Source organism: Lacerta agilis, chromosome 3, assembly GCF_009819535.1.
Source record: "Lacerta agilis isolate rLacAgi1 chromosome 3, rLacAgi1.pri, whole genome shotgun sequence".
Lineage (NCBI taxonomy): Eukaryota > Metazoa > Chordata > Lepidosauria > Squamata > Lacertidae > Lacerta > Lacerta agilis.
The window spans coordinates 72,765,543-72,791,880 of NC_046314.1; the positions used below are offsets into that span (position 1 = coordinate 72,765,543).

At 40.5% G+C, this 26,338-nt stretch overlaps 1 protein-coding gene across 3 annotated transcripts in view; it reads left to right on the top strand.

Moving 5' to 3' along the window:
- Positions 1–26,338, top strand: part of DISC1 (DISC1 scaffold protein) — a 181,189-nt gene that overhangs the window by 124,345 nt on the left and 30,506 nt on the right. For all 3 annotated transcript variants that reach the window (XM_033144276.1, XM_033144277.1, XM_033144278.1), the window contains exon 9: positions 8,792–8,852. In XM_033144276.1, coding sequence (XP_033000167.1) covers positions 8,792–8,852 — 61 coding nt within the window. The remainder of the gene's footprint in view (positions 1–8,791; positions 8,853–26,338) is intronic.

Below are 26,338 nucleotides of genomic sequence, written 5' to 3' on the forward strand. Positions count from 1 at the left end.
GGAACAATCTAGGTTGAATTTGTATACCATCAGAAGTGTAACCAGTTCTTGTCTTCCATTTAAATTAATTTGCTTTTTTGTACAGGTAGATTGTGGTATCTAGGTCTCCTTTGTGAAGTAACCTTCACAATCTTATTAAAAAAAATCCTTATACTATAAATTGGGCCCACTTTAAACTTTTCATATTTAAGCAACTTCAGTCTATAGGGACTACCACGTTATTTGGATAATAGGGCACCTGTTAAAGCTATATTCAGAATTCTTATGTTTAGAGTATTCTATAAAAAAAATCAGCTGCTTATTGTTCGTTTGTGGATGAGTTTGAAAAGCCGCTTTTGCCTAACTACATTTGTGAACCCTGGTCCTATAAAAACTCGTTACATATGTGTTTGGGAAGTATGCATATAATTAGCAGGTTTTAACTCTCATTATCACTTCTATCAGAAGTGTAGCTGTATTAGAATCCTAGAAAAAAAACAAGGAGTTCGGGGTCATGTTGAAGAGAAACCCATTTATTGTGGTTTATGTTTTAGCTGGATCTGGCTTCAGATGCATAAAGGGTTGTCCCCAGTTGGCAGGAAATGCTATATTTAAGAAAACAAATTTGTTTAGCGGGGCCGAAAGGCCATGAAATGCAAAGCATGCAAGTCAGTCTGTCACATTTCGAGTCAGCACCATATGAGGAAATAAGAGAGTGAGCCATCAACAGCCACAGTCACACCATTGGGAGCAGAGAAAACGGCGGCGGCTGCTTTTATATTTTTGTCAACATTTCTTACTTACCGTAACCCTGAGCAACAGATCATTTTCTGCCATAAGTGCTGATTTACACAACCATGTTTCTTTGGTTTGGGCAGGTTTTCATTTAAACAACCACATGGCAAAATGTCAATAGTATACGATAGTGAGAGCCCCCAACCACACAGTTAGTAAAAATTAGAATTTACCATGTGAAATATACTCGGAGTCCAGTGTGAATTTCATGCTCTTTATTCAGCTCATAGTAGTGAGGAATGCAGTTCCCCCAAAACGTTTGCTTTATACACACTATTTACACAATGGGCCCCATGTGATTGGCTAATTCCGGGATACTCCTGTATGCCAATCGGAGTGCGGATTCACTTCCACCTGGAGCTGGATTGGGTGGCTACTGCGGACCAATCAGACTGCTGCAATCTCAATCCTATTGTTCTGGGACCAGTCAGACTGCTGTAATCTCAATCCTATTGTTCTAGGACCAATCAGACTGGTGCATTTTGGATCCTATTCAACTCAGTACATAACACCATGTCTAGGAAAAAACCCTGCGAGACAAGGGATGTCTAGGAAATGAAAAATATCAGCATTACAGTGTTGCAACATTAGCCATCTTATCTCAGGTAATGTTACAGCATAGAAGTCAGCGTAGATATCTTCTGACTTCTACCAAGCCACTCTCTCAATCTGTAGGATAAACTGATTATGTATATACATTAGTGCTGTGCTGCAATGTCATGATGTTTGTTATGCATGTGAAAACTGCCATTTTGAAGGTCCTTTTAAAAAACAAACTTTATTCATGTTTGTTAGCAGCCATTACTGTATTTCTTCCAATTGGCTGCTGCCATTTTGTTTTCACGTGAAAGGACACTGAGTGCACTGTTCTGTTGTAGGCTCCTTTTAAACCACCTTGTTGTTGTGCTGCTGCTAACCCCCCCCCCCAACTTTAAAAACAACGCTTGGAAAATTGTATTTTCCTGTTAGTGTGCACTACTACCTGCCATTTTAAAAAAACCTTTGTCTGGATTTAAAACAAAAATATTACCTGCATTTTTAAAACATACTTTTCCAAGAGAATAATTCCAAGAGAATTATTAAGAATTGCATTTTGAAGAGCACAAAACCGTTTGCATAAATTGTCCCCTGGGTCATTTCAGGGCTAACATACATGTAGCATGGAAAGCTCTGCACTTGCATTTCCAAACTTCCAAAGGCAGGATCATTACTACTGCATTTCACATATTGCTATGTAGCCAATTATTTCTATATTAAGATGTGGTTTAAGAAATACAGGGCAATTCATGTTCGTTTAAATTTCACCCAGCAGAAGTCATTGCTTGTATAGGAAATAAAACTGGTGATGTTAATAGCACAAAGTGGCTAGTCACACTTTCTTTGTGCGCTTATACAGGGGTAGCAACTTTGCAAAAGCTCTTTTGCAAAATGTCACTTGAAAATTATTCATTATTGCTTGTAGTTTGCATTTCAATTCACCCGTAATACTGGTTGGTGGATAGATGCAGATTTATTTTACTGTGAGATTAAAAAAACCAGCTGGAGGAAGAGGAGGGTGAAGAAACAGCTGTGAGTGGAGGGGGATGGACCCTTCCCCATCCTTTGAACCCCCTGGGAAATACAACACACCTGCTGTATCTGGAACAGCATTTCAATCTGGATTGAGGTTGAATCCTGACAAGACAGAAGTGCCGATCCAGTGCCGAGGGCCTTCTGGCGGTTCCCTCACTGCGAGAAGCAAAGCTACAGGGAATCAGGCAGAGGGCCTTCTCGGTAGTGGTGCCCGCCCTGTGGAACGTCCTCCCATCAGAGGTCAAAGAAATAAACAACTACCTGACATTTAGAAAATACCTGAAGGCAGCCCTGTTTAGGGAAGTTTTTAATGTGTGACATTTTAATGTATTTTAATATTGTTGGAAGCTGCCCAGAGTGGCTGGGGAAACCCGGCCAGATGGGCGGGGTACAAATATATTATTATTATTATTATTATTATTATTATTATTATTATTATTATTATTATTAATTAACTGAGTGTAGAAAGTGCAGCTGAATGGGACACAGCTGTGGGCCTCCACTTTGGGCCTGTAAAAAGCAAGTCTCAAGTGAGAGACTAGGGTAATGTCCATTGCTTCCAGGAACTCTTCTTGTTGTGAAGCTTTTGCAGGTGAGCTGACAGTTTGCATAGACCCTGGGTGAGAACCTGCAGACTGAGAGGGAGGGTGTGTCAGAAGGAAAAATGCACTTATATTGATTTTATATAAGTAACTGCATTTTCGTAATATTAAGTTGTCTGTTGTTCAGTTTTCTATACATAACTTAGAGGTATTTTTTAAATATGTTAAGCAGTATAAAAACGGTGTAAATAACAAGCATAAAAGAATGCAATTTTGTTTGTTGGATCCTTTTGGAGAACTCATTATTATAGCTAAATGGTTGGTAGTTGTAATGTTTTCATAGTCGTTTTCTGCTTTCATTTTTTGTTCTCTGCCACCTTGGGGACATTTTAGGCTGGAAGCCAGGATATAAGCATTTAAAAGAATAAATGATTAAATAACTCATTATAGTTGAGGACCAGGAACATCTGTGCTGTGGTAGATGAAGTACTGAGATTTCTGAGGGGAAAGTAGAGTGTCTTTAATAACACCCAGAGATAGCACCTTCCCTTAACTTTGCCCAGTTTTAGCCAATTGATGGGTCCTCTGTAGCCTTCTCAAAATGGTAGCTAAGGTGGTCATCACATAAGTTAATTGTCCTCCTGGGCTGCCTCTCCCCATAACTTCAGTACTTGTTTGATGTTACCTCAAGGATTTCCTACCCCATCCCAATAGCTAGTAACAATGGTCTTTTCTTTGCTTCTTTTTACATATGCTCTATTTTGGGATTCATGTTATTTCTAGTCTTTAGGATGCAAACCTATCTGTTTCAGAGACTTTGCTCCTCATTCCTTGTTTTAAAGAAGCCCAAGGGACAGTGTTTTTGTCACCATTTGCTGTTCTTGGGCAAGGACAAGTATGTGTCAGTTTTTTCTGCCGGTTGGCAGTGACTGTTTCTTGTCATTACAGTATCAGTTTCTTGAAAGTGACAATATTACCCGTGTTCTATTTATTTATTAGGAGTTGCATATTGTTTAATCATCAAGGCTTCTAAGATGTTTACATAAACTACACATTAAAATACTGATAAAATCTGATGTTAAAAAACAAGCTGACCATTTCAAAATATAAACAAAACCAGATATAATATAAATATAATATAAATAGTACAATCACATATTAAGATACATGTCGTATTTACACAAGTCACCTTCAATATCTGCTTGAGAAGCTAGGATCTGAAAATCAGAGAGAGATTGGTTTGCTTCACAAGGTTCTTACTGACATTGGCATTCCTGACATGCCTTTGTAATGAATTAAGATCTTCTGGTTGAATTGCTGCACAAAATTGCATGTTGTTTTATTGGATGAATAGACGTCTTTGGGCTCCTGGGATCTCCCCAAATGCATAAACAAGAGTAGCCAGCCCACTGAACAGTATTACAAATTTCAAGAGGGAAGAAGAATTTGGCATGGGACTCTGCCACTTGACTTTCTCATTAGAATGAATTTCTGGAGGGGATATTTTACTGTGGTTTGTATTTAACAGAAAGATTGTTGTTCAGTCATTCATGTCTAATGGTATAATTCAAGATTTAAGGCAAAATGGTACTGAGGTGTCATACTTGTTCCGTAGACAAAGCTGGCGCAGCAACGGGTGCCTTGAAAGCACATGCATGCAGGTATCACATGAAAAATCTGTCATTGGTTAACTAATGAGCATTTCAAAGAAATAAAAAATTGTCTAGTAGCACCTTAGAGACCAACTAAGTTTGTTCTGGGTTTAAGCTTTCGTGTGCATGCACACTTCTTCAGATACCATTTCAGTTATGGTAGCTGAAGAGGCAAACCACTCTTGAAGAAGAAAAGCAGGGTGTGTCTTTGGTAGTGGGAGCAATTGCAGAAGAAACATCAAAGAACGATGTGTCTTAGCATGCGCTTCTCATTCACACACCTAATTACCTGGTTTTGTTTGAATTGATGCTCTCCATGATAACCATGTTGAGTGCCAGTTGCTGGGAGACACATGTGGGAAGAGTGCTATTGCACTTCCCATAGGCATCTGATTGATCACTGTGAGAACAGGATGCTGGAGCAGATGGACCATTCACCTGATCCAAGCAACATTGTGTTCTTAATGCTATTGAATACTATTATAGAACAGTTGATTAGAAAAAGAATGTCGCTAACCTGTGGCCCTCCAAATGTTGTTGGGTTGCAGCTCCCATCATCCCAGATTATTGACCATGCTGGATGGGACTGATGGGAACCACAGTCCAATAACACCTGAAGGGCCATAGGTTGGACATCCCTGATCAGTAACATCTGCGTTGGCTTGAGCGACCTGTTTTAGGTATGCCATGGACTGAATTGCATGGAGGGAAATGTAGGGAACTTGGGGATGACTCAAGTGCGTTTTTGAACAGGAGAGCTTATCCATATCAGTTGACCCTAGAAACAAAGTACTAGCATGATCAAGACTGGGATAACCCAAGATAACATGGCAGTTATGACCGGGATATTTTTTCCGACCTTTTGAGTCATTTGTCAAAGTGGCCATGGGAGTGGGGAAACTGAGGACTCAGTCAACCAGCTGGAGTCTTCCCCATCCTGGTCAGAACAGCTTTCTGGTTAGATCCAGCAGCTTTTGATGTTCTTCTTCTTGTGTGGGATGCCACAAGACACATAGTGGATGCATATGAATCTGCTAATTCCATAGCATGTGGAGTAAACCACAGTGCAGATGAATTGTATTAATCAAGCTAACACTACTTTGGTTATGACTGTTCATGTGGGTTCAGTACAGCTCTGATACTTACCTTGTTTATTTTTGCTAGTATACAGGCTACCTGCATTTTGTGGTCTTTTGACATCAGACTGGGGGGGGGGGGAATATTATTGAAGCTTAATCAAGAAATTACAGCTGTGCCACACCTTTAAAGATCTGGGGGTGGGGGGAGTTTGATAATCCTAGCCAGTTCAGATTGTAAACATGAACTCAATAGATAAATAAGTTTGGCCAGCCCTATTTGTGGCTTCTTCCAGATCAAGCTAGTGATACTTATCCATCTCATTTGAAGGATAATTTCCCTAGTGGGCAAGATGATCAAGTGCCACCACCTGAAGACTGTTTGCACCCAGCCAGCTTTCTTTCTTTCCACACATCTGAAGCTGCTCTCAATATTGCAGAGTTGCTTCCAGAAAAAATGAATACTGCTAAAGGCACATCATGCATACATTTATATTTATGCACAATGAAAGTATGCAAATTATCCATGACCTTTTGTCTTGCAATATTCTTCCATGGTATCCCTGGATGCTAAGGACTTTCCCTATTATGGCAACACAAATAAATGTAATGGGAGAAATAACAAAAGCAAATGTACATATTCCTCACTACCCCTGCCCCAATTTATGATTCCATGGGGAAACCCTATTTTTTATTTCATCAAATGTGTTTGTTCTCTTCTTCCATCAATATTTATAGTATTTATATGGGCAACTCCCTTCAGTACCAATAAGAGCTGAACACACAAACCCACAGAGAAAGAGAGACAAAAAGAAATTGACATTGCTTGTATTTGAAAAAAAACACAAAACCCTTTGACATGTTTACAGAATGCAGTCACATAGTTTCCCCTAAGCTAACTCCTTCCAGCTTTATATCATTCTTTTTTGGCTAGATTAAGGAAGTTTGCACTCTAGTACTTTCTTTTCCCTCTGCTACAGCTATTGATTTGCATTAAATTAAACCTTCAGATCAATAGCTTGACTATAGTCCAAAGGTGAGAAAAATCCAGATACTTTTCATGGCGTTTTTCTCTCCCTTCAATTTGTTGGCAGAAAAGTAGAACTATTGGGATTTTGAAGGGCCTTTAAATGAAAGTGCCCAGCTATATATACTGGAAATCAAGGGAGGAACACATATTCCCTGTGAGTAGAGAGAATCGTATGATGTTCTTAATCCTTTTAAACTAGTTAAAATGTTTGATGGAGATGTGTGTATGTCCTAACAGTGTTTCCCAGGGAGTTTATAGCTGACCTACTTTTGCCTAGTGGCGGTTGCTTATCCGTTACTTTTTTTTTTGTCATTGAGCATTGCTGATTTATTGAGCTATATCTTCAAGGGCATTGTAAAATTGTATGTAGGGAATAGGATACAACTGTGAAAAGTGAGAATTACTGTATCAGATAATATCCAATTAAAATCTAGCTAGCACAGCAGGAGAAATTGGAACTAGGGTTTATCATTCATGTAACATAATACATTGCGGTATTAGTTGGAAACAAAGTAAGTGTGAAACAGATTCCCTACCTTCCCCTCCAATTATTAATCTTTATTGACGTTTTATGTCAGGGGGGAAGAGAGAAAACCTGAGTCGGAATGTGTCATGTTCCAGGGCCATGTAAAGATGGGAGCAGGTTGAAGAGCACTAAAAGTGGGAGCATCAAAGCTTCCTATTAGGAAAGAACTTATCACATGTTTAAGTGAAAGTGTTTGCAACTGACACATCACTAGAGGTTGGCAAATTGGTTTTTACTTTTTTTTTTTAATTAAACAAATTACAAACTTACATATACATACACATACACATATACAAATACATACAAACACATAATACAAATGCACAATAAACATACCTACACAAGTAAATATAATTTCATGTATTTTTCATCCAAATAATTTTTATTACATAAATTCTTTAAAAATTGGTTTTTACTTTTGTTCTAGAATGCGCTGCGATTCAAGGATGCGATTATATTCTTGCCATCTCTCTGTAGGTTCATAGGCCACTGCTGAGCTGTGGAGGATTTAGAAGAATTAAGGGAAATGCCTGCCTCAGGTGTAAAGGCAGTACACAAGTTGGCTGTGGGACCAAGTCTTGGGGTTGCGCCCCTTCCACACCTTGTAGAGAATCTTGAAAGTTAACTAGGATCGTTTGTGTAAATGCCATGAAAAGTGGGTGGAGATACATCATAAGTGAAGCCCAACTTCCTTAGCCAGAGAGAGCAAGCAGAAAGTGGTCTGCTTCTGTAGGAATGTCTGTGTGTACATGCCAGCTCATATTAATGTGTGAATGGGGAAGGTGTGTACATGCAGCACTCTTGGCCCATGTGTGAATCGGTTTCAGAAATTCTAATGCCAGGAGGTATTTGGGGTCTAGTGGAGGGAATGTCAGAATTGTAACTTGGACACCTAGGGTGAAATTTCGGCACTCTCTCTTCATATGAGAAGGTGGTACCGTATGTGCATTGTAGAACTGGTTTATTTCCTCTGCATGGTACTTTTTAATTAAAATTGACTTTAAAAAGCACACTGATCTTCAGAGCAAGAGAGGTGGATACTGGTTTTTAAATGTGAACAAATACAACTCTTCTTTCAATGTATTTTTAGTTCTTCTATCTCATAGGGGTAGTTGAATGTCTTCTTTTACTGCTAAATTTGAACTTGAGATGGGATTCCATTGAAATTTCATGTGAGTCAAAGTACAAGGATAGCACAGACGGGAAGTTAGTACAGAAGAGACTTACCTAGTAGGATGGGTCCATTACACCAGCCTCCCAGTGGGTGGGTTGGTTACTGGGTGTGAGAAGGGAAGGGTTGAGTGGATGAGGTCAGCATGGTTCACTCTTGCTGGAGCACCAGCCTCCCCTTCTGCTACTGTGTAATTATCACAATCTTTACTTTTTTACTTTTCATCTCCCTCTGACTTCCCTCTATAACAAAATTTGATTTGTTTAATTTAAAATAGATTTGTTTAATTTTAGATTGATGGTTGTGGTCTGAAATCCAAAAGGAAGAAAGCCTAATTAAACTTTTGCTTTTCTATGATGCAAAAATAAGCAAAATTCTCTCTTCAAAATAATTGCTATAAGATATGGGGTCCTCCCTAAATGACACAAACTTTGTTTCTGTCTTATAGAGAAGAAGTTGAAGGAAGATATTGTCAGGTACATGGAAGTGCTGGAGGAAAAACTGCAAAGGTAAAGGAAGGATGGGATCTTTAAAATGTTTAGAAAATATATCATTTTTTATTTGTTACCTTATGTTGTACAATATTGTACTTATGCTGTACAATATATTGTACAATATATTATCCTTTTATATATTTGAACATGGCTATCATATCACCCCTTAACCTGGAGAAGAGAAGGTTAAGGGGTGATATGATAGCCATGTTCAAATATATAAAAGGATGTCATATAGAGGAGGGAGAAAGGTTGTTTTCTGCTGCTCCAGAGAAGTGGACACGGGGCAATGGATTCAAACTACAAGAAAGAAGATTCCACCTAAACATTAGGAAGAACTTCCTGACAGTAAGAGCTGTTCGACAGTGGAATTTGCTGCCAAGGAGTGTGGTGGAGTCTCCTTCTTTGGAGGTCTTTAAGCGGAGGCTTGACAGCCATCTGTCAGGAATGCTTTGATGGTGTTTCCTGCTTGGCAGGGGGTTGGACTGGATGGCCCTTGTAGTCTCTTCCAACTCTATGATTCTATGATTCTATAATATCTCTGATGACTATTCTGTCTACTCCCCTAGCCCCACCACTATAATGCAAAGGACTGGTTTGGACTTAGAAGGCTTTTTGGGATAACATGTCAAATTATTGTAACTTTATTTAGTTAATGGTCTCTTTTTAAAATATGAGAAAATGAAACTTTGTTTTCAAAAAATGGGTTGAAAGGTCAAAAGTCTCAAGATTTTTCAGTGTAGTGTTCTAAAAAATGTGAGGCCAGTCTCAATGGAGGGACTTATTTATATATTACTAAAAATATTTTTATACCGCTGTTCATTAAAAAAAAAATATCAGAGAGGTTTAGAACAGTAATGCAGAAACAATCAATTAAAACCATATATTATGGCAGGCATATATGGAAACCACAAACCCTTTCTCTGTGAAGTGAAGATTGTGGACTACACACCTAAAATGGTAGCCTTGTGAAGTGTGTCTGGACTTGCGAGCTTGCCCTTCCTATCAGAAGCTTAAAGAATACTGCAAGCCAACCAGCTGGTCTTGCTCTCTACTCTTCTACTTTTCCCTTTTGTCTGCTTTTCTTCAGTTTTCACTGTACATTAATTTATATCAGGGAGGCTTGAGGATTGTTTTAATCATTCCGAAATGTGGACTATGTCACAGGTAGAATGGGACTTCAGGACTGCAAGGCATTTCCCACACATAACTAGAGAAGCAAAGTAGATTGCTTCAGTATTGAGGTGAAATGAGAGGGGGGGACTGTGTGGAAATTGTTCTGATTCATAGCATTCAGGAAGCAGAGTCAGCAAGCTCTGGAGTTAGTGGATCTCCATTTAAGACTACACCAAAACTTCTGAAGAAGTCTGCATGCACACGAAAGCTCATACCAAGAACAAACTTAGTTGGTCTCTAAGGTGCTACTGGAAGGATTTTTTTTATTTTTTATTTTGTCAAAACATCCTTGTCAGCTTGAGTGACATTATGCTGGTTAAGAAAAGGAATAGGCATGGGGGAGCACTTTTGGTTCACAGCACCAGTCTACATACATGTGTATTTCACTCTTCTGGCACTGATGCAGCCTGTGCCTAGTTTAAATTGTGCATTTGCCTGTCCATCTACATTGATAAGTCCTGTGGCAGGCAGGTGGGGCTGGGCATGCCATCTGATGCTGCCTGTTTTCCCTTTTAAGACAGTGTCAGGCTTGATGTGGAAGGGCTCTCCTTCCAATGTCACACTAGCAGAAGGTTGAAAAATGCCTGCTCTATTCCTTGTGAATGAGTATCCACATAACATCCGGTGGCAGAAAATCCTCCTATTGATCTTGCACATGGCATATTTCAGATAAACTTAGCCATGGCTCATTGGTTGTATCATATCATTAAGCAATTCCCTGTTTGATTATGAAGAACTTTGGAGATCATGAAGAATTCTCATCTTTTTATTCCAGATCCAAAAATAGAAAGCAAGAAAACAATGTCATTGTTATGTTAATCCTTATTCAGAACATTTGCTTATTCCCCCCTCCTGAGCCGTTGCTGAGATTAATGTTTAATCTTCCAGCTTTGAAGAGCTCTGGTGTTTCCCTCAAGGCTTTGGTTGCCTCTTAAAAGGCTTATCACTTGGTGTTGTGTTGCTCTTATAACAGGATAATCTAAGTATTTATGATTTCTATAAAGTTCCTCAGATGCTACAGTATATAGTTTCGAAGGGCCTAGACTCTGTAATGAAACATGTGTCTTTATAGGAAAGTCACCATGCAAGTCCTGACCCTCCCATCACCCTCAACCAGCAAAGCGGTGGCCAGGGATGATGGGAGTTGTAAGCCAGCAACATTTGGAAGGCAGCAGGTTCCCTAATATTGACCTATGCTTAGTAGCATGGTGTCCTGTCATCTAAATCACACTGAGGGTCATCTAGTCCAATCTCTAGAAATGCAGGAATCTCAACTAGAGTACATGACAGATGACCATTCAACCTCTTTCCTCTTCAATCTCCTGGTTTTGGGAGACAGTGGTGCAGGAGAGGGTGGGGAAGCACCTGGCCCTTCTGGCCTCTTCTGTCAAGCCCTCCTATGCTCTACTCTCCCGTTCTTAAGCTTTCCCTGCATCTGACTCTTGCTTCTTGGTTGGACAGGTCCCCACAAATCCCTGGTCCCCTCTCCTGTCTCAAACTCCAGTACCTGTTAGTGTCTTCTCAGCCCCTGGTTTATGCCACTCCATTTTAATTGTTGCAAGACTAGTTAAAGGCTACCCTCAATAACATTTAGGACAGGGAGGTGTAAATTCAGTGATTATGATGATAATAATAGTTGCGTCCAAGCTATTCCTAACTCGAAGACAGCAACAAGCACATTAGATACCACAGAGAGATCAGTATCCACTCTATATTCTGTAATAGCATTCTATTATATCTCACAGGCCACATGGTGATTCGTCCAAAATCCCTTATCACAGTTGCCTCAGGCTCCAAACTACTTTTTTATTTGTGTCAGTCACCATAAATATCACTTCTTTTTTTGAGCTGAAGAATTTAATGTGATTATGCTGTACTCCAAATCTCAAAGAAAGAAAGCAGGCAGAGGAGGGAGCGGGGCACATTTAGTCGCTCTTCTTAATTCCCAGATAGAAATCTTTGAAGGATGATAACTATTGACAACGCACAAAGGAGCCTTACTTGTTTATTCTGTTTTAGAATTTGGAAAGTGGGAGTATAAATGAATACAGGGTTTAATATGCTCCAACGCTGTGATATACGTTTGCATTGCTGCTAAAGACTGACAGTGATGCAGTACCCTGGTGCTTTGAAAATGAATATGCCCCTCCATTTAACTGATTCCTCACTATTTGTCTTCATTATTTCTATTCAACTTCATCTTTGTTTAATTTAACAAGTGCACTTGTCAGTTCATGAGCATGTGGCAACAGTGCTTAATTTTGAAACAAGATGGTGTGTGTAAGGCATAAGGGGTGTAATTTTTTTCAAGAGAGCTTACATTCAGATTTATGAAATGAGCACGCATTTCGGTTACATGGTATCTTTTACTTAATCTTGTATTTCTCTAAATGATTAAAGGGGCCATGGCTAAATGGTTGAGCAGTTGGAACATATGAGACGTCACATTTGACAGTCCGACATCCCTTGTTAATGGTTCCTAGGTAGCAGAATCAGAAGAGACATCTGCCTTAGCCCCAAGAGAACTCTGTTAGAGTTGACAGTAGTGGGCCATTAAAATAGCCAGCATATGGTGGTTCCCTGTATTATTTGGATTCTTTAAGGAGCAACAGTTAATTTAATTAGTTTGAAATAAATCTGATTAACCCAGGAGACCCCCAGTTTGGCTACCCTCCTTTTTTTGCAAGCAGTTCCTGCAACTCTTTGTCTCTCTTGAACTACATGGAACGTTACCAGCAAAGATTGCAGTGCGCCTTATTCACTAGTAAGGCCCAATTTTGTTCCCAATTTTGGTCTTACATGAATATTTCTTTTTTATGCTTTCCTGTTCTGGGGAAGAGCACCCTATTTTGGGAACTGTACCCAGGCCCCCAACTGCCTTTATCTGTTCTTGACTTCTATGGTAGTGATTTTTGAAGAGGTTGCTGTTTGGATATGCCATTTACGTCACACATAGTACATGTGGTTAATCATCCCAGTCAGCTCAAGTAATGGAATGAGTATAAACCTCTGTCATGGCAAGCCTGAAATTATATTCCTGGCAAAACATGCTGCTGGTGGTGAACGAGACAGCAGTAGTGGGACTACTAGGGCCAGACTGCCAGGTGCAGTTCTGGGGTCCTCACCTCCAACTCCCTTTGTGTTCTCCATCTTTCATTCCCCAGAGTGTCTCCAACCCGACATGCGCCCAGAAGTGCTCTGAGAACCAAAAGAGTGGACTCTTCAGATGTTGTGGGGGCTGCCACTACCTGATAAGGAGGAAGGGATTGACTGAGCAGATGGTGGAGAAGAGGCCCATCCTTTTTCTAACCTTTCTTCAAAACCTTTTTTAAAAGACAATAAGCAAACTGGAGGCAGTACACTGACAACATGCATGAGAAAGTACAGGGTCTGTTCCCAACAGGGAACAATTAATTTTGTTTGGGGGGCAGGGAAAGAAAGAAAAATTGACCCTCCCAATTCTACCATCCTGAATGTGACGTGAGGCTCCCTGAGGGAATCTTGCCCTGGTTTCCTCAAACCTGGGGCCCTCACTGGCCTGCAGAGATCTAGTCTTGGGTGCACCAGGAGCTGACAGAACCTTAGCAGATAGAAGTGGATAGGGCCATCTATTAACTTTGGCCTCACCTGCAAGGACTACCTTTGCCAGTAACCTCCATGCTTTTGGAAACTTGTACCAACAATGGGGTAGCTTCAGCCTGGATGATGCAGTCTTTCAATATTTTTAGGTATTCAGTTTTCATTTGGGAGGTCAGGTGTGACCTGAAGCTTTCATTCCAAGGCTACAGGGGCCCCCTGACCTTTGTGCAGAGCTTCAGGTACACAGGTTAATTGAAGGACTGGCTAGACTGATCCCAGGAAAAAGGCCATCATTAACTTGAGAGTCTCCCAGACATTGTGAGATCTACAACAACCTTTTGATACTCTGCTCTTGCCTCTTAGAATGGATGGGGCCACCTCTCTTCAACTCCTACAGTTACTGCCCAACCCAGAAGACTTTGCAGGGTGGAGCAAAGGACTGCAAGCCTTTTGTTTTGTTTATTAACGAATTTAGCACTGCCAGTGTTAGAAATCATGAATACTGCACTGGCATCATTGATTCTTTGAAAAATAAAGAAAGAGCACGGGAAAGCATCTCAGAGCTAGAAAATCTATACAGCTTATACATTCTTGGCAATGATACAGGTTTTTTTAAAAAAATCAATATAAGAAGTTGGTTTTTGGGACTCATTGTCCTTGACAGTGCCCTTTGAAATTTATGAAGTAGCAATGCACAATACCCCAGTTTTTGTTTAACTTTGTATTATTTAAAATTGGTGCAAGGTTAGCTTTATTCAGGCTACTGAGTTGAGCTTTGTGCTCTTTTATCTTTGGTTTTTGATCTCCTAAGAAATACTGATTGCTTAAGACATAGTGCTTTGGGATGTGAGTTTATTCTCATTTGTGAAACCCAAGTACAGTGGTACCTCAGTTTAAGAACAGTCCTGTTTACGAACAATTTGGTTTACGAACTCCGCAAAACCGGAAGTAGTGTCCCAGTTTGAGAACTTGACCTCGGTCTAAGAACAGACTCTGAATAGTGGAAGGGCACTGGTGGTGGGAGGCCTCATTAGGGAAAGCGTGCCTTGGTTTAAGAAGGGTTTCGGTTTAAGAACAGACTTCCAGAACAGATTAAGTTCGTAAACCGAGGTACCACTGTATGTTTTTTCTCCCTTATGTCATTGTGAAGATCCAAAGTGCTGCTGGGCGGCACCTGACATTTCCCCTTCTTGCATGAGATGTGCCAAATTCGCAACACATAGTTTTGGGTGAAAGGGCACATTTTTAGACAATGCAGCAATACACAGGATGCATGAGTGAGGCATGCTGCTGCTGCAAAATGCTGAAGGAGAATTTGCACAAAGTTGAAGGGTCAACTGTATCCAGCTGCACCCAGTCAATGAATTGTAGGGTGCCCAGGCTTGGTTCCAAGGTAAGGGCTGTTGGAACTGTTTCAGCTATCAATGCATTAACTTTAGCAAATAATATGGCTGCTGGGCAGATAGCTTCTGGACTCCAGACGTAGCTCGGCTTTGCAGAGTATGAAAAGCCAAGGCGCATCAACACAGCACACTGCAACACTATGCATTGATGGTATTCTGAACACTTTCATTCCAGGAATCAAATGATATGTTGAACTTTTTGAGCTTGTCAGCGGAACTACAGTGGTTCTTTGGAAGCCGAATGTCTGACACAACTTCCGCTTGAGTGCAGGAAGCTCCTGCAGCCAATCGGAAGCTGTGCCTTGGTTTTTGAACGTTTTCGGAAGTCGAACGGACTTCTGGAATGGATTACATTCGAGAACCAAGGTACGACTGTATAGCAAAACAAAGCTGTGAAAATGATCTCGTGCTAACCTTATGTTACCCAAAATCCCATCTCTTACAACCGTGTTGCAAAATTATTTGCAGTACAGTGTTTTGTGGAGAGGGAAAAGAAACCCACACATCAGAAGTAGGAGACTGGATCTGGCAGGCCAGAGCCTTACCTCCCTTACTCCGCACATGTCAATTTAGAGAGGTGGGCAGGGCTCCCTGACATTATTATAATATCAGGCAATAACTTCAGAGGGGTTTGCTCTAACAGTTGATTGGTGTACTTTGGATTCAAACCATGCCTACATTTTTCCTCTGCAAACCAGCAAGTTTTCTGGAAACAAAAAATGTCCACTTGCAGGTATGGTTTGAATGCAAACTACACCTGCAAAGGAACTTCAAAGGGACTTACTGTCAGCTAATTGGTGGATGCAGAAAGCCTCTTTGAAGGCACACCAATGGGGAACTTCCCAGTGCAGCTGATCCTAGTGTGGTTCACTTTCAGCTGATTCGTGCCATCAGTGATCCAAAGAACAACTGGGAGCTCACTTTAAGCTCCCATCAGTGTCTTTGTGACTGTCTCCTGATGTCAGGTGTCAGGCACATGGGTGTGGTGTGGGGAAAAACAGTCCCAAGGGCTAAATTGGGACCCACGCCCTGCCTAGTTAGGTCCACAGGCTAGAGATCGTCTCACCTGTGTTTTATGCTAATAGCAAATTCTTTCTCAGAGTGATTATTCTTATGTACGGTCCACATACAAGAGCAAGAAATCAGCAGATTTGAGAGAGTTCCAAAGTTTCAGAAGTACAACAATGCTTAGCAGCCACAGAACACTAACTATCTGTGAGGGAGCAGAAAATGGGGTGGGAGAGTTTCATGGAATATCCTGGAAAAGGGCATGATGCACTGGGTGGCCAAAACTCTGAATAGGAGCATTCTACTCTGCAACATTTTGTTGCAGGTCTCATTTGTACTTCTCATGGGAGCATTAGAATAGCTCTCTGTAAACAAATTCTGTACATTATACACTAGATAATATCCCTTTAAAAAGATACAGTGTGTAAAATAAACCAATTAGAAAGCAAGCTCTTACAAGCAGGGGCGTACCCAGGATCAAAACTAGGGGGGGGCAAGCCATGGTCATTCAGGTTGTGACGTTTCAGCACGGAAAGGCGAATGAAACCAAAATTTTAGGAAAATTATATATAATTATAGCAGTGCTTTATTACGGTAGTTATTACAATTATTTGCTTGATTTTTTTATTTTTATTTTTATTCTAGTTACATGTCTTATACCAGGGGTGGCCAACTGTGATCTACTTTCAGAATTAAAATCTGGCAGTTTTGGGGGGTTGTTGAGCTTTTTTTAGGGACTGGACCTTCTGAAATAATTGATTTAAAAACTAACTCAGCAAGACAGAAGACTGCCCGCTTTGTAAAGTGTGACAACCTTTGAGGTACAAAACACCCAGACAAGGAAAACCAACTCAGCTAACTAGTTTACAAGAATACTTGGCTAGTTTAGATGTACAGTCTCCAGGGCCAGATGAACTACATCCAAGAGTATTAAAAGAATTGGCAGAGGTGATTTCAGAACCACTGGCAATAATCTTTGAGAATTCCTGGAGAACAGGCGAAGTCCCAGCAGACTGGAGGAGGGCAAATTTTGTCCCTATTTTCAAAAGGGGGGAGAGAGAAGACCCAAACAATTACCGCCCAGTCAGCCTGACATCAATACCAGGAAAGATTCTAGAGCAGATCATTAAGCAAATGGTCTGTGAGCACCTAGAAAGGAACGCCGTGATCACTAAAAGTCAGCATGGGTTTCTGAAAAATAAGTCATGTCAGACCAATCTGATCTCATTTTTTGACAGATGTGGATGTAGCCTATCTTGATTTCAGCAAGGCCTTTGACAAGGTGCCCCATGATATTCTTGTAAAGAAGCTGGTAAAATGCGGGCTAGACAATGCTACCATTCAGTGGATTTGTAACTGGCTGACTGACCGAACCCAAAGGGTACTCATTAATAGCTCCTCATCATCCTAGATAGAAGTGACTAGTGGGGTGCTACAGGGTTCTGTCTTGGGCCCAGTCTTATTCAACATCTTTATCAATGACTTGGGTGATGGGCTTGAGGGCATCCTGATCAAGTTTGCAGATGACCAAATTGGGAGGGGTGGCTAATACCCCAGAGGACAGGATCACACTTCAAAATGACCTTAACAGACTAGAGAACTGGGCCAAAGCGAACAAGATGAATTTTAACAGGGGAAAATGTAAAGTACTACACTTGGGCAAAAAAAATTGAAAGGCACAAATACAGGATGGGTGACACCTGGCTTGAGAGCAGTACATGTGAAAAGGATCTAGGAGTCTTGGTAGACCATAAACTTGACATGAGTCAACAGTGTGATGCAGCAGCTAAAAAAGCCAATGCAATTCTGGGCTGCATCAATAGGAGTATAGCATCTAGATCAAGGGAAGTAATAGTACCACTGCATTCCACTCTGGTCAGACCTCACCTGGAATACTGTGTCCAGTTCTGGGCACCACAGTTCAAGAAGGATACTGACAAGCTGGAACGTGTCCAGAAGAGGGCAACCAAAATGGTCAAAGGCCTGGAAACGATGCCTTATGAGGAACGGCTTAGGGAGCTGGGTATGTTTAGCCTGGAGAAGAGAAGGTTAAGGGGGGATATGATAGCCATGTTCAAATATATAAAAGGATGTCATATAGAGGAGTGTGAAAGGTTGTTTTCTGCTGCTCCAGAGAAGCGGACACGGGGCAATAGATTCAAACTACAAGAAAGAAGATTCCACCTAAACATTAGGAAGAGCTTCCTGACAGTAAGAGCTGTTGGACAGTGGAATTTGCTGCCAAGGAGTGTGGTGGAGTCTCCTTTGGAGGTCTTTAAGCAGAGGCTTGACAGCCATCTGTCAGGAATGCTTTGATGGTGTTTCCTGCTTGGCAGGGGGTTGGACTGGATGGCCCTTGTGGTCTCTTCCAAATCTATGATTCTAGGAGGGGGTGGGGTGGGGAGAGGGAGGTGGAGATCATGACGACTTTGCAAATGTACAGGAGAGTTTGCCTCGCTCAACAATCCCGGGGCAGTTGTGTGCGATACCTGACCCTCACAGTCTAAACAACCCCCTCCCAATCTCTTCCGTACGGATGAGGGGCGGGAGGACATCAGGGTCCACACAAAATAAAATAGGCGGAAAACACGGGAGCTGAGCAGAGGGTTGTAACAGGAAGAATTATCTGAAAGACGGGTGAGGTGGGGGGGGGGATACACAGCTGAAACCGGGATCTTCTGGAGGTGGGAAGTAGCTGCTGCGGAGCTTTAATGGTGTTGATTTTGTGGAAGACAAAAGCAGAGGGTGAAGCGGCTTCCAAGCAGGTTTACTCGGAAGTCAACCCCGCGGGTTTTCCTCCCAAGAAAAGCACAGGATAAAAGCACAGAAAAGCCAGGGGAGCCGCTTTGCAGCGAGTGGGGGAGACGGAGGAGCTTTGCCGGTGTTGTTGCTCACGAGCTGCTGGCTTGCCAGAGAGTCAGCCTGGAGGGAGGGGGACGGGCAGCCACTTTGCTGGGAGGGAAGGAGCGCTATCGGGGCTGCCAATTGGCGCAGCTGCGCCATCCACCCGGCTGCCGGGGGTGCTGATTGGCGCGCGCCCCCACCCAGCCAGCTCTTTCAGATGCTTTGCCGCTCCCCCCTTCCTCCGCAACTGCCGCCAGCCATATATAGTTGGTGGGACATGAAGCGTGTTTGCGTTTCCATGTCCTGCCAGGGACTCAAGGCTGCTTGGGGGGGGGGGCAGCTGGCCTCTAGGGGGGGGCATCTGCCCCCTCCTGCCCCCCCTTCGGTACGCCCATGCTTACAAGGCTCCTTGCTGCTTTCCTTGTCAATTAGTTAATTTCTTTCCTTTGACAAGTCAGCTCTGCAAGCTTATCTTCATCACCTTAGAAAGAAATCAAAGGAAAAACAATCAGCTACAGCAGTCTGTCATTTTGTGTTTCCCATGGAGATAATTTAACTATAACACAGTGACATTGAACATTGATAGGAAAATGACAGGCCATGATTAAAGTTTTGTCCTAGATGAAATGAATGTCTGGCAGATGAAAAGAATACATAAAACCCCAACCTAATTCCCATCCCTAACTCTTGCTCAAATGCTTTTTTATGACTGTTATTGCCTAGTATTATGTGGTATGTTGTTTTTAATAACCATAATCAAACATCCATTATTGGTTTTCAGCAATAGAAAAATTGTTCTTTCCCCTATATTTTCTCAAATGGCCTTACTGAGTATAAAGGGTGGTTACATAATTTGTACTCTCACATAAAATACAAGGAGTTTGCTCTGCCCTCAAGCAAGATATTGATGCCAGGGTTTGTGTCCCCCTTCTTTTAAGGGAAAGAGAAAGGAATAATTTTGTCATGCTATTTTTAGAGTTCAATGTAGATTTCAGCAATTATGCATTGTACTCTGTGGGTGCAGATGTAATTGTTTATTCTAGGCTATGAAACTGAAGATACTAATTGTTGGTATGTAAAAATTAGTAAGGGAAGAAAGCATGGTCAGACAACCAACATACATTTTCAAAGCAATATACAGAAACAATTTTTTTAACAATAAAGCATTGTTTTCAATTAGCATTGTTGAATCTCTGTGTGGATTCTGCTACTTACATGCATGTGAGAACAACAGATTTTGGTGACATGTTGAAATGGCTCACACTGATCCTAAGTGTGTTGCCCTCATCTGCACAAAGTGTTTTTCCACTAGTGGTTCCATTCACTTTAATGCAAATGGCAGCTCTGGGCAAGCTTCCTTTTGTTGTTCCCTCCACTGAAGTGTATATGGAGTGAGTGGAGAACCTCCACATAAGCCATGGAGGCACAGAAAGGGATTGCAATATGATGACTGAATGAAACAACTGTTCTGATGCATCAGCCAGGCATCCCTTGGCACAAAAGCTTTCCTTCTTGTTCTAGAAGAAGAAGAAATGATGTGTACATTTGAGAATGCTTGCTTGTGAATTGGTTCTAAAGCAGTGTTATTCTGCAGAAGCAATACTTGCTAATTTCAATGGAGCTGACTCAGTGTGGGCACCACTTGCACAGCCCATATCTGTCCTTGGGTTGTGTGTGTGTGTTCCCGAGTGTTTCTGATTGTAGCTTATTTAATTTCTCACTTCCTATTGCTTCATCACCACCACCACCACCATTATTTAATTAGTATGTAGCCTTTCCATAATTAAAGCCATACTCAAGGTAATTTAGAACATGCAAATATTTACTTAATATTTACCATCTGGGCTATGATACCGCCCTTGAATCTCCGAGGCAAAGGCTCTAGGACATATCACATAGTGATCTCCGATCTCAATCTCATGTTATCTCATGTTATCTGTGGCCCATTAGCAGTAGGAGTTCACTATGGGTTCGAGTTTTAGACACCTGCATATCTTAGAAATTTGTCTGTACCAACATATCGGCATCTTTTCACCAAAGCCAGATTAAATGTATTCCCAACAGAAGTGTTAAATGGCACACTGAGAGGTATCCCTTATCAAAATAGGATCTGTGTGTGCTCTCAGGATGTCGACTGCATGAGGCATATTTTATTGCATTGTGGACAATATGATCAAGCTAGGGAACTATTGATTAAACCACTATTGGCAAATCGGCCAAGTCAGTCTGAAGCCTACTATATCAAATAACTTCTGGATGGACTTCCGGCGAGAACGCCATCGCGGGCGGTCGTGGGTCGCTTTGGTAGCGAAGCGACTCAGGCCGGCCCGGGGGTAGGAGCCCCGCTACCGCAAAGCAGGGCTCCGCTAAACCGTGGGTCGAGCGTCCCGCGGCATGGGCTCTCCGGCGAGCCCGCTATGGCTGTGGAGGCATGCCCCAACCGGACCGGCGAAGCGGCGGCCGCCGCTCGCGATGAGCGAGATCGTTCTACCTGGCAGAAGCAAAACAAAAGAAGCCCGTTGGCCGTGAGTACGAGAACAATTGAATTTATCTTTGACATTTGGCGCTCCGGGAGATACGATGGAAAGGAAGCCCGTTTTTCTCCCTTTGGTGGAAAGAAAGTAACTGCTTTGATGGCGACTGCTGTTGCAGTGATGGATATAACGTTTCGAATTTGACAAGTGAGTCTGACTGAATCCCTTTCGGGGGACTTAAGTTGGTGGGAATATTTCTTCTTGAAATGGACAGAATGTGGTCTTTTCGCCCTGACTTCAGGGAAAATGACTGCGGAGTCTTGTGACTGAGATGGAAAAGTACTGTGACTAAGACGGAAAAATATTGAAACCTGATACCCTATGCCCACTTCTACCATGTTGGGTTTCGTTTTCAAGCTGGCTTTCGACTCTGGTCTGATATGGGCCAATGTCCGTAATAAATTTTACTACTACTTACTACTACTCTGGTCTGACTTACGAACAAAGGATTATTTTTTTGAAATTAGAATTGTTGAACCAGAAATTAACTTTGCTGAACCAGGATGTCGCAAGACAGTTATATCCCACAAAACAGACCCTTCTGAACATGGCTAGAATGGAAGAGAACCTTGGCAGGGAGCTTAAGGGAATTATCGAAGTACAAAGTACAATGTTTTTGCAACTCCGAGATGGCGAAAGGTCCTGTGGGGGTGAGAGACCAAGGATCGGAAGACAATTTATATCCAATTTCTGGGGTGAGAGCCCAGGAATGATGGGGAAAAGATTTATTTATCTACAATCAAAAGATGAACGGAATTTTGAAACGGAGATGCTGGAATGTGATGATCTGTGTACCCTGATGCTCCCTGCAAGGACTGTTGTAGACTATGTCTGGAATTGTGGACTTATAAGAAAAGAGGACATTCTGAAAAATGGTTTTGGTGTAAGATGGAGGAATGTCTGGGGGGAAACCCCGAGATGGCGAGAGAAAATGGTCAGAAAAGGGATAGGGTGAAATATATTAAGGATAAAATTAGGATGGTGTGTTAAGATTTTAAGTTTCTTGAACTAGAGAAGAGATATTTGAATTTCTTTATTAGCAGCAGTCTGAGTGAAAGAAGATGTTTGATATGATTTGATACAAGAAGTAATATGTTGTGTTATGAAGCTGTATTATTAATTATTATTATGAAGTAATATTTGGAATAGATTTGATAAGATAAGAAGTGATAGATTATTTGGAGTAAAAATTAGATTTTAAGAAGTATGTTTAGTTCTGATTTTTGAATGATTTAATTTCAGAGATGAGAAGTTATTAAAGTAAAATTAGAATTGGAACCAAAGGAGAGAAAACGGGGGAAGTCACCGAGTAATGATTCGAACAAGAAAAGTTTTTTTTTTGTGCAAACAAGAAAAAGAATTATTGGTGTGATTTGTTTTATTATGGTTTAATTGTGGGGTTTGTGTTTGGGTTTGTGTTGATGTATGTGTTATGTTGTTCTTTGTTTTGTAAAAACCAATAAACTCTTTATAAAAAAACAAAAAAAAAACAAATATCTTCTGGATGACAAGTCCATTGATATCACAGTGGCCGTGGCAAAGTTTCTTTCAGTAGTCCTATGAATCAAAGATCAACATACCCATGACTAAACAAATAACGCTTCGGTCTTCCTTCCCTGGGGGTTGTCTGTATGAATCTGTATTTTATTCTGAATCCATGTTATGGGTCATTGGACCGCAATAAAGATTATTATTACAATAAATATAATAAAAGTAGTCCAAAATAATAAATAAATCACATCAAAAAGTACACAGCCATAACTGAACGATTTTCACACAAATCATAAGATCTAAAAACATTGATATAAAATAACAACAGCACCCCAACCCCCCCCCAACAGTACCCCAAACAATACTCCAACCCAAGAGTCTGTTCAGCAGTCTCAGCTTTTGTAGCTGGAGTCAGTCAAGGCCCTGCCCTCCCAGGCAAGGTGGAATAGTCCAGCAGTGCTGGGAGCAGCTCTTCCAGGACTCACAGCCAATTGACTTTTATGATAGAAAAAAGCATAAGCATGCATAGGGCTGGATACTTTTGTACTTGCATGATATTAATGACTGTAGACATTTGGGATAGGCAACATGGAAATCAGTTATGCAATAGAGAAATGAAAGCTATTTTTTTTTTAAAAAAAGTTAGATTATGTAAAAGCAAGGTCTATAAAATTTCCTCTTTGAAAGATTTCTAAGTGTCAGAAGATGGCTACTGTAACATGAACATGCTAGTGTTAAATTCTGAAATAAAGTAGGAGTTAAATGTTGATATCGCCCAATTTCCCTTTTAAATGTGGATTATAAAATTTTTGCGAATGTCATAGCTACAAGATTAAAAAGAGTGCTAAAAGACTGTATTCATAAAGATCAAGCAGGTTTCCTACCAGGAAGACAAATAAATAATAATACAAGAATCATTGTGGACATTTTAGAAAAATTGGAAAGAAACATAAATACAGACGCAGCACTAATGTTTATAGATGCAGAGAAAGCCTTTGATAATGTATCTTGGACATTTATGAAAAAGAATTTGGAAAAGATGGGAGTTGGAGAAAGATTCTTAAATGGCATTAATGCCATATATACAGAAGAAAAAGCGAAAATAATAATAAACAGTGTGATATCGGAGGAAATTGAAGTTGAGAAAGGAACAAGACAAGGGTGCCCTATCTCTCCTTTATTATTCATTACGGTCCTGGAGGTCCTCCTAAATACGATAAGAATGGAGAAACAGATAAAAGGAATCAAGGTGGGAGAGAAAGAGTACAAATTACGCGCCTTCGCGGACGATTTGATGCTATCCCTACAGGAACCTGAAAGCAGTGTCCCCAAAGCCCTGGAATTAATTGAACTTTTTGGACGTGTAGCTGGTTTCAAACTAAATAAGCAGAAAACCAAAGTATTGAGTAAAAATATGAGTTTAGAGCAGATACAAAGATTACAAGACTGCACTGGTCTCAATGTTGTTAAGACTGTAAAATATCTAGGTGTCAATCTCACAGCAAAAAATCTGAACCTGTACAAGGACAATTATGAAAAATTGTGGACAGAGATAAAGAAAGACATGGAAATATGGATGAGACTGAAATTGTCGTTAATGGGAAGAATAGCAGCTGTTAAAATGAATGTTCTACCAAGGATGCTGTTTTTATTCCAAGCCATACCAATTTTGGATAAATTGGATTGTTTTAAGATATGGCAAAGGGACCTATCGAAGTTTATATGGCAGGGAAAAAAGCCTAGAATTAAATTTAAGATTTTGACAGACTCTAAAGAGAGAGGAGGCTTTGCCCTGCCGGATTTAAAGATTTATTTTGAAGCAGCGGCCTTTTGCTGGTTGAAGGACTGGTTTAAATTGGAGAACGTGGACGTGTTGGACTTGGAAGGATATGACAATATGTTTGGTTGGCATGCATACCTTTGGTATGACAAGGTAAAAATCCACAAAACTTTTAAGAATCATATAGTTAGGAAAGCTTTGTATCAGGTTTGGATTAGATATAAAGACTTGTTAGAGAGAAAAACTCCTAGATGGATTTCACCAGTGGAGGCCAAGGCCTATAAGAGACCGAACATGTCTGCAAGCTGGCTAAGATATGTGGATATATTGCAGCGAGAAGGAGACTCAATTAAGCTAAAAAGCTATGATCAAGTCAAAAGTCAAGTCCCCGACTGGCTGCAATATCATCAGGTTCATGAAACATTTAAATTAGACAAGAAAATTGGTTTTCAAATGGAAAAATCAAAACTGGAAACAGAACTGATCGAATTGAACTCTAAAAACCTTTCCAAGATGTACAACTTGTTGCTAGAGTGGCATACGAAAGATGAATTGGTTAAATCGACAATGATAGATTGGGCGAAAGATGTGGGTCATAATATTATGATGGATGACTGGGAAAGATTGTGGCAGAAAGGTATCAAATTTACTGCTTGTAATAGTTTAAGAGAGAATATAATGAAAATGCAGTTTCATACAATTTTATCAACTAATATGTCCCAGAAATTCTGAGGCATACCTTTGAAAATCAATATTTAATTGTAAAGCCGTTATGAAATACATTTATAACAATAGTATTGTGCAGGGTTTTTTGACTCCCCAAATTAATCTCATTATAGTCAAGAATATGCTGGGTTAATCTGTTTCCCCCCACTGCTGTATACTTTCATACCACATATACATATACATTTATATCACAAAGCTTTTTACAAGATGATAAAAGAATCCAATTAAAAGTTGTGACAAATAAACCATTTTTAAGACGAATGCATGCTGTATAATTTAGATCTAATCATCAAAACCAATTATGAAGCACAATAAAATGTGTTTTGATGCACTGCTTTTCATTCTAATATAACTTCCATTTTTAAAATTTGAAATATTTAAACTAAGGAATATTGCAGGACAAATAGATGCTCTGGGAAGAATTTTGCTAAAAATAATAAATCATATAATGTAAGAAACCTGTACAATAGATTAGACAGCACTAACGTCATGCATAAAATAGGATTTTCCGTGCATATCCTGCATCCCTATTTGCTGCATGTATGCACCTCTCACACACCTGCTCTTGTGAATTAACTTTCATCAACCAGTGTGATCAGCATGTCAAATAATAGTGAGCAAAGTTTGAGCCAAATAACATTTCACTATTGGAAAAGTTGAACCCCCTTTTTAGTTATTAGCCAACCAGTCAAAAAAACTAAGCAACTATGCCCCATTTTACAAGGGAAGCTTGTACAAAAACCTTCACATAGAAGCCTAGAAAGCTTCCTTAAATTGAATCAGACCATGGGTCTATCTACCTCAGTGTTATTTTGCTGACTGGCTGCAGCCTTCCAGGATTTCAGAAAGGAGCCTGAGTTAAATATTTAAATATTGATTAGCTAGAATATAGACTATTAATAAGGGACTCTGCTCAAGAATGTCCTCATTTCTGTGATCCCACTGAGATTAAGTCAGCGA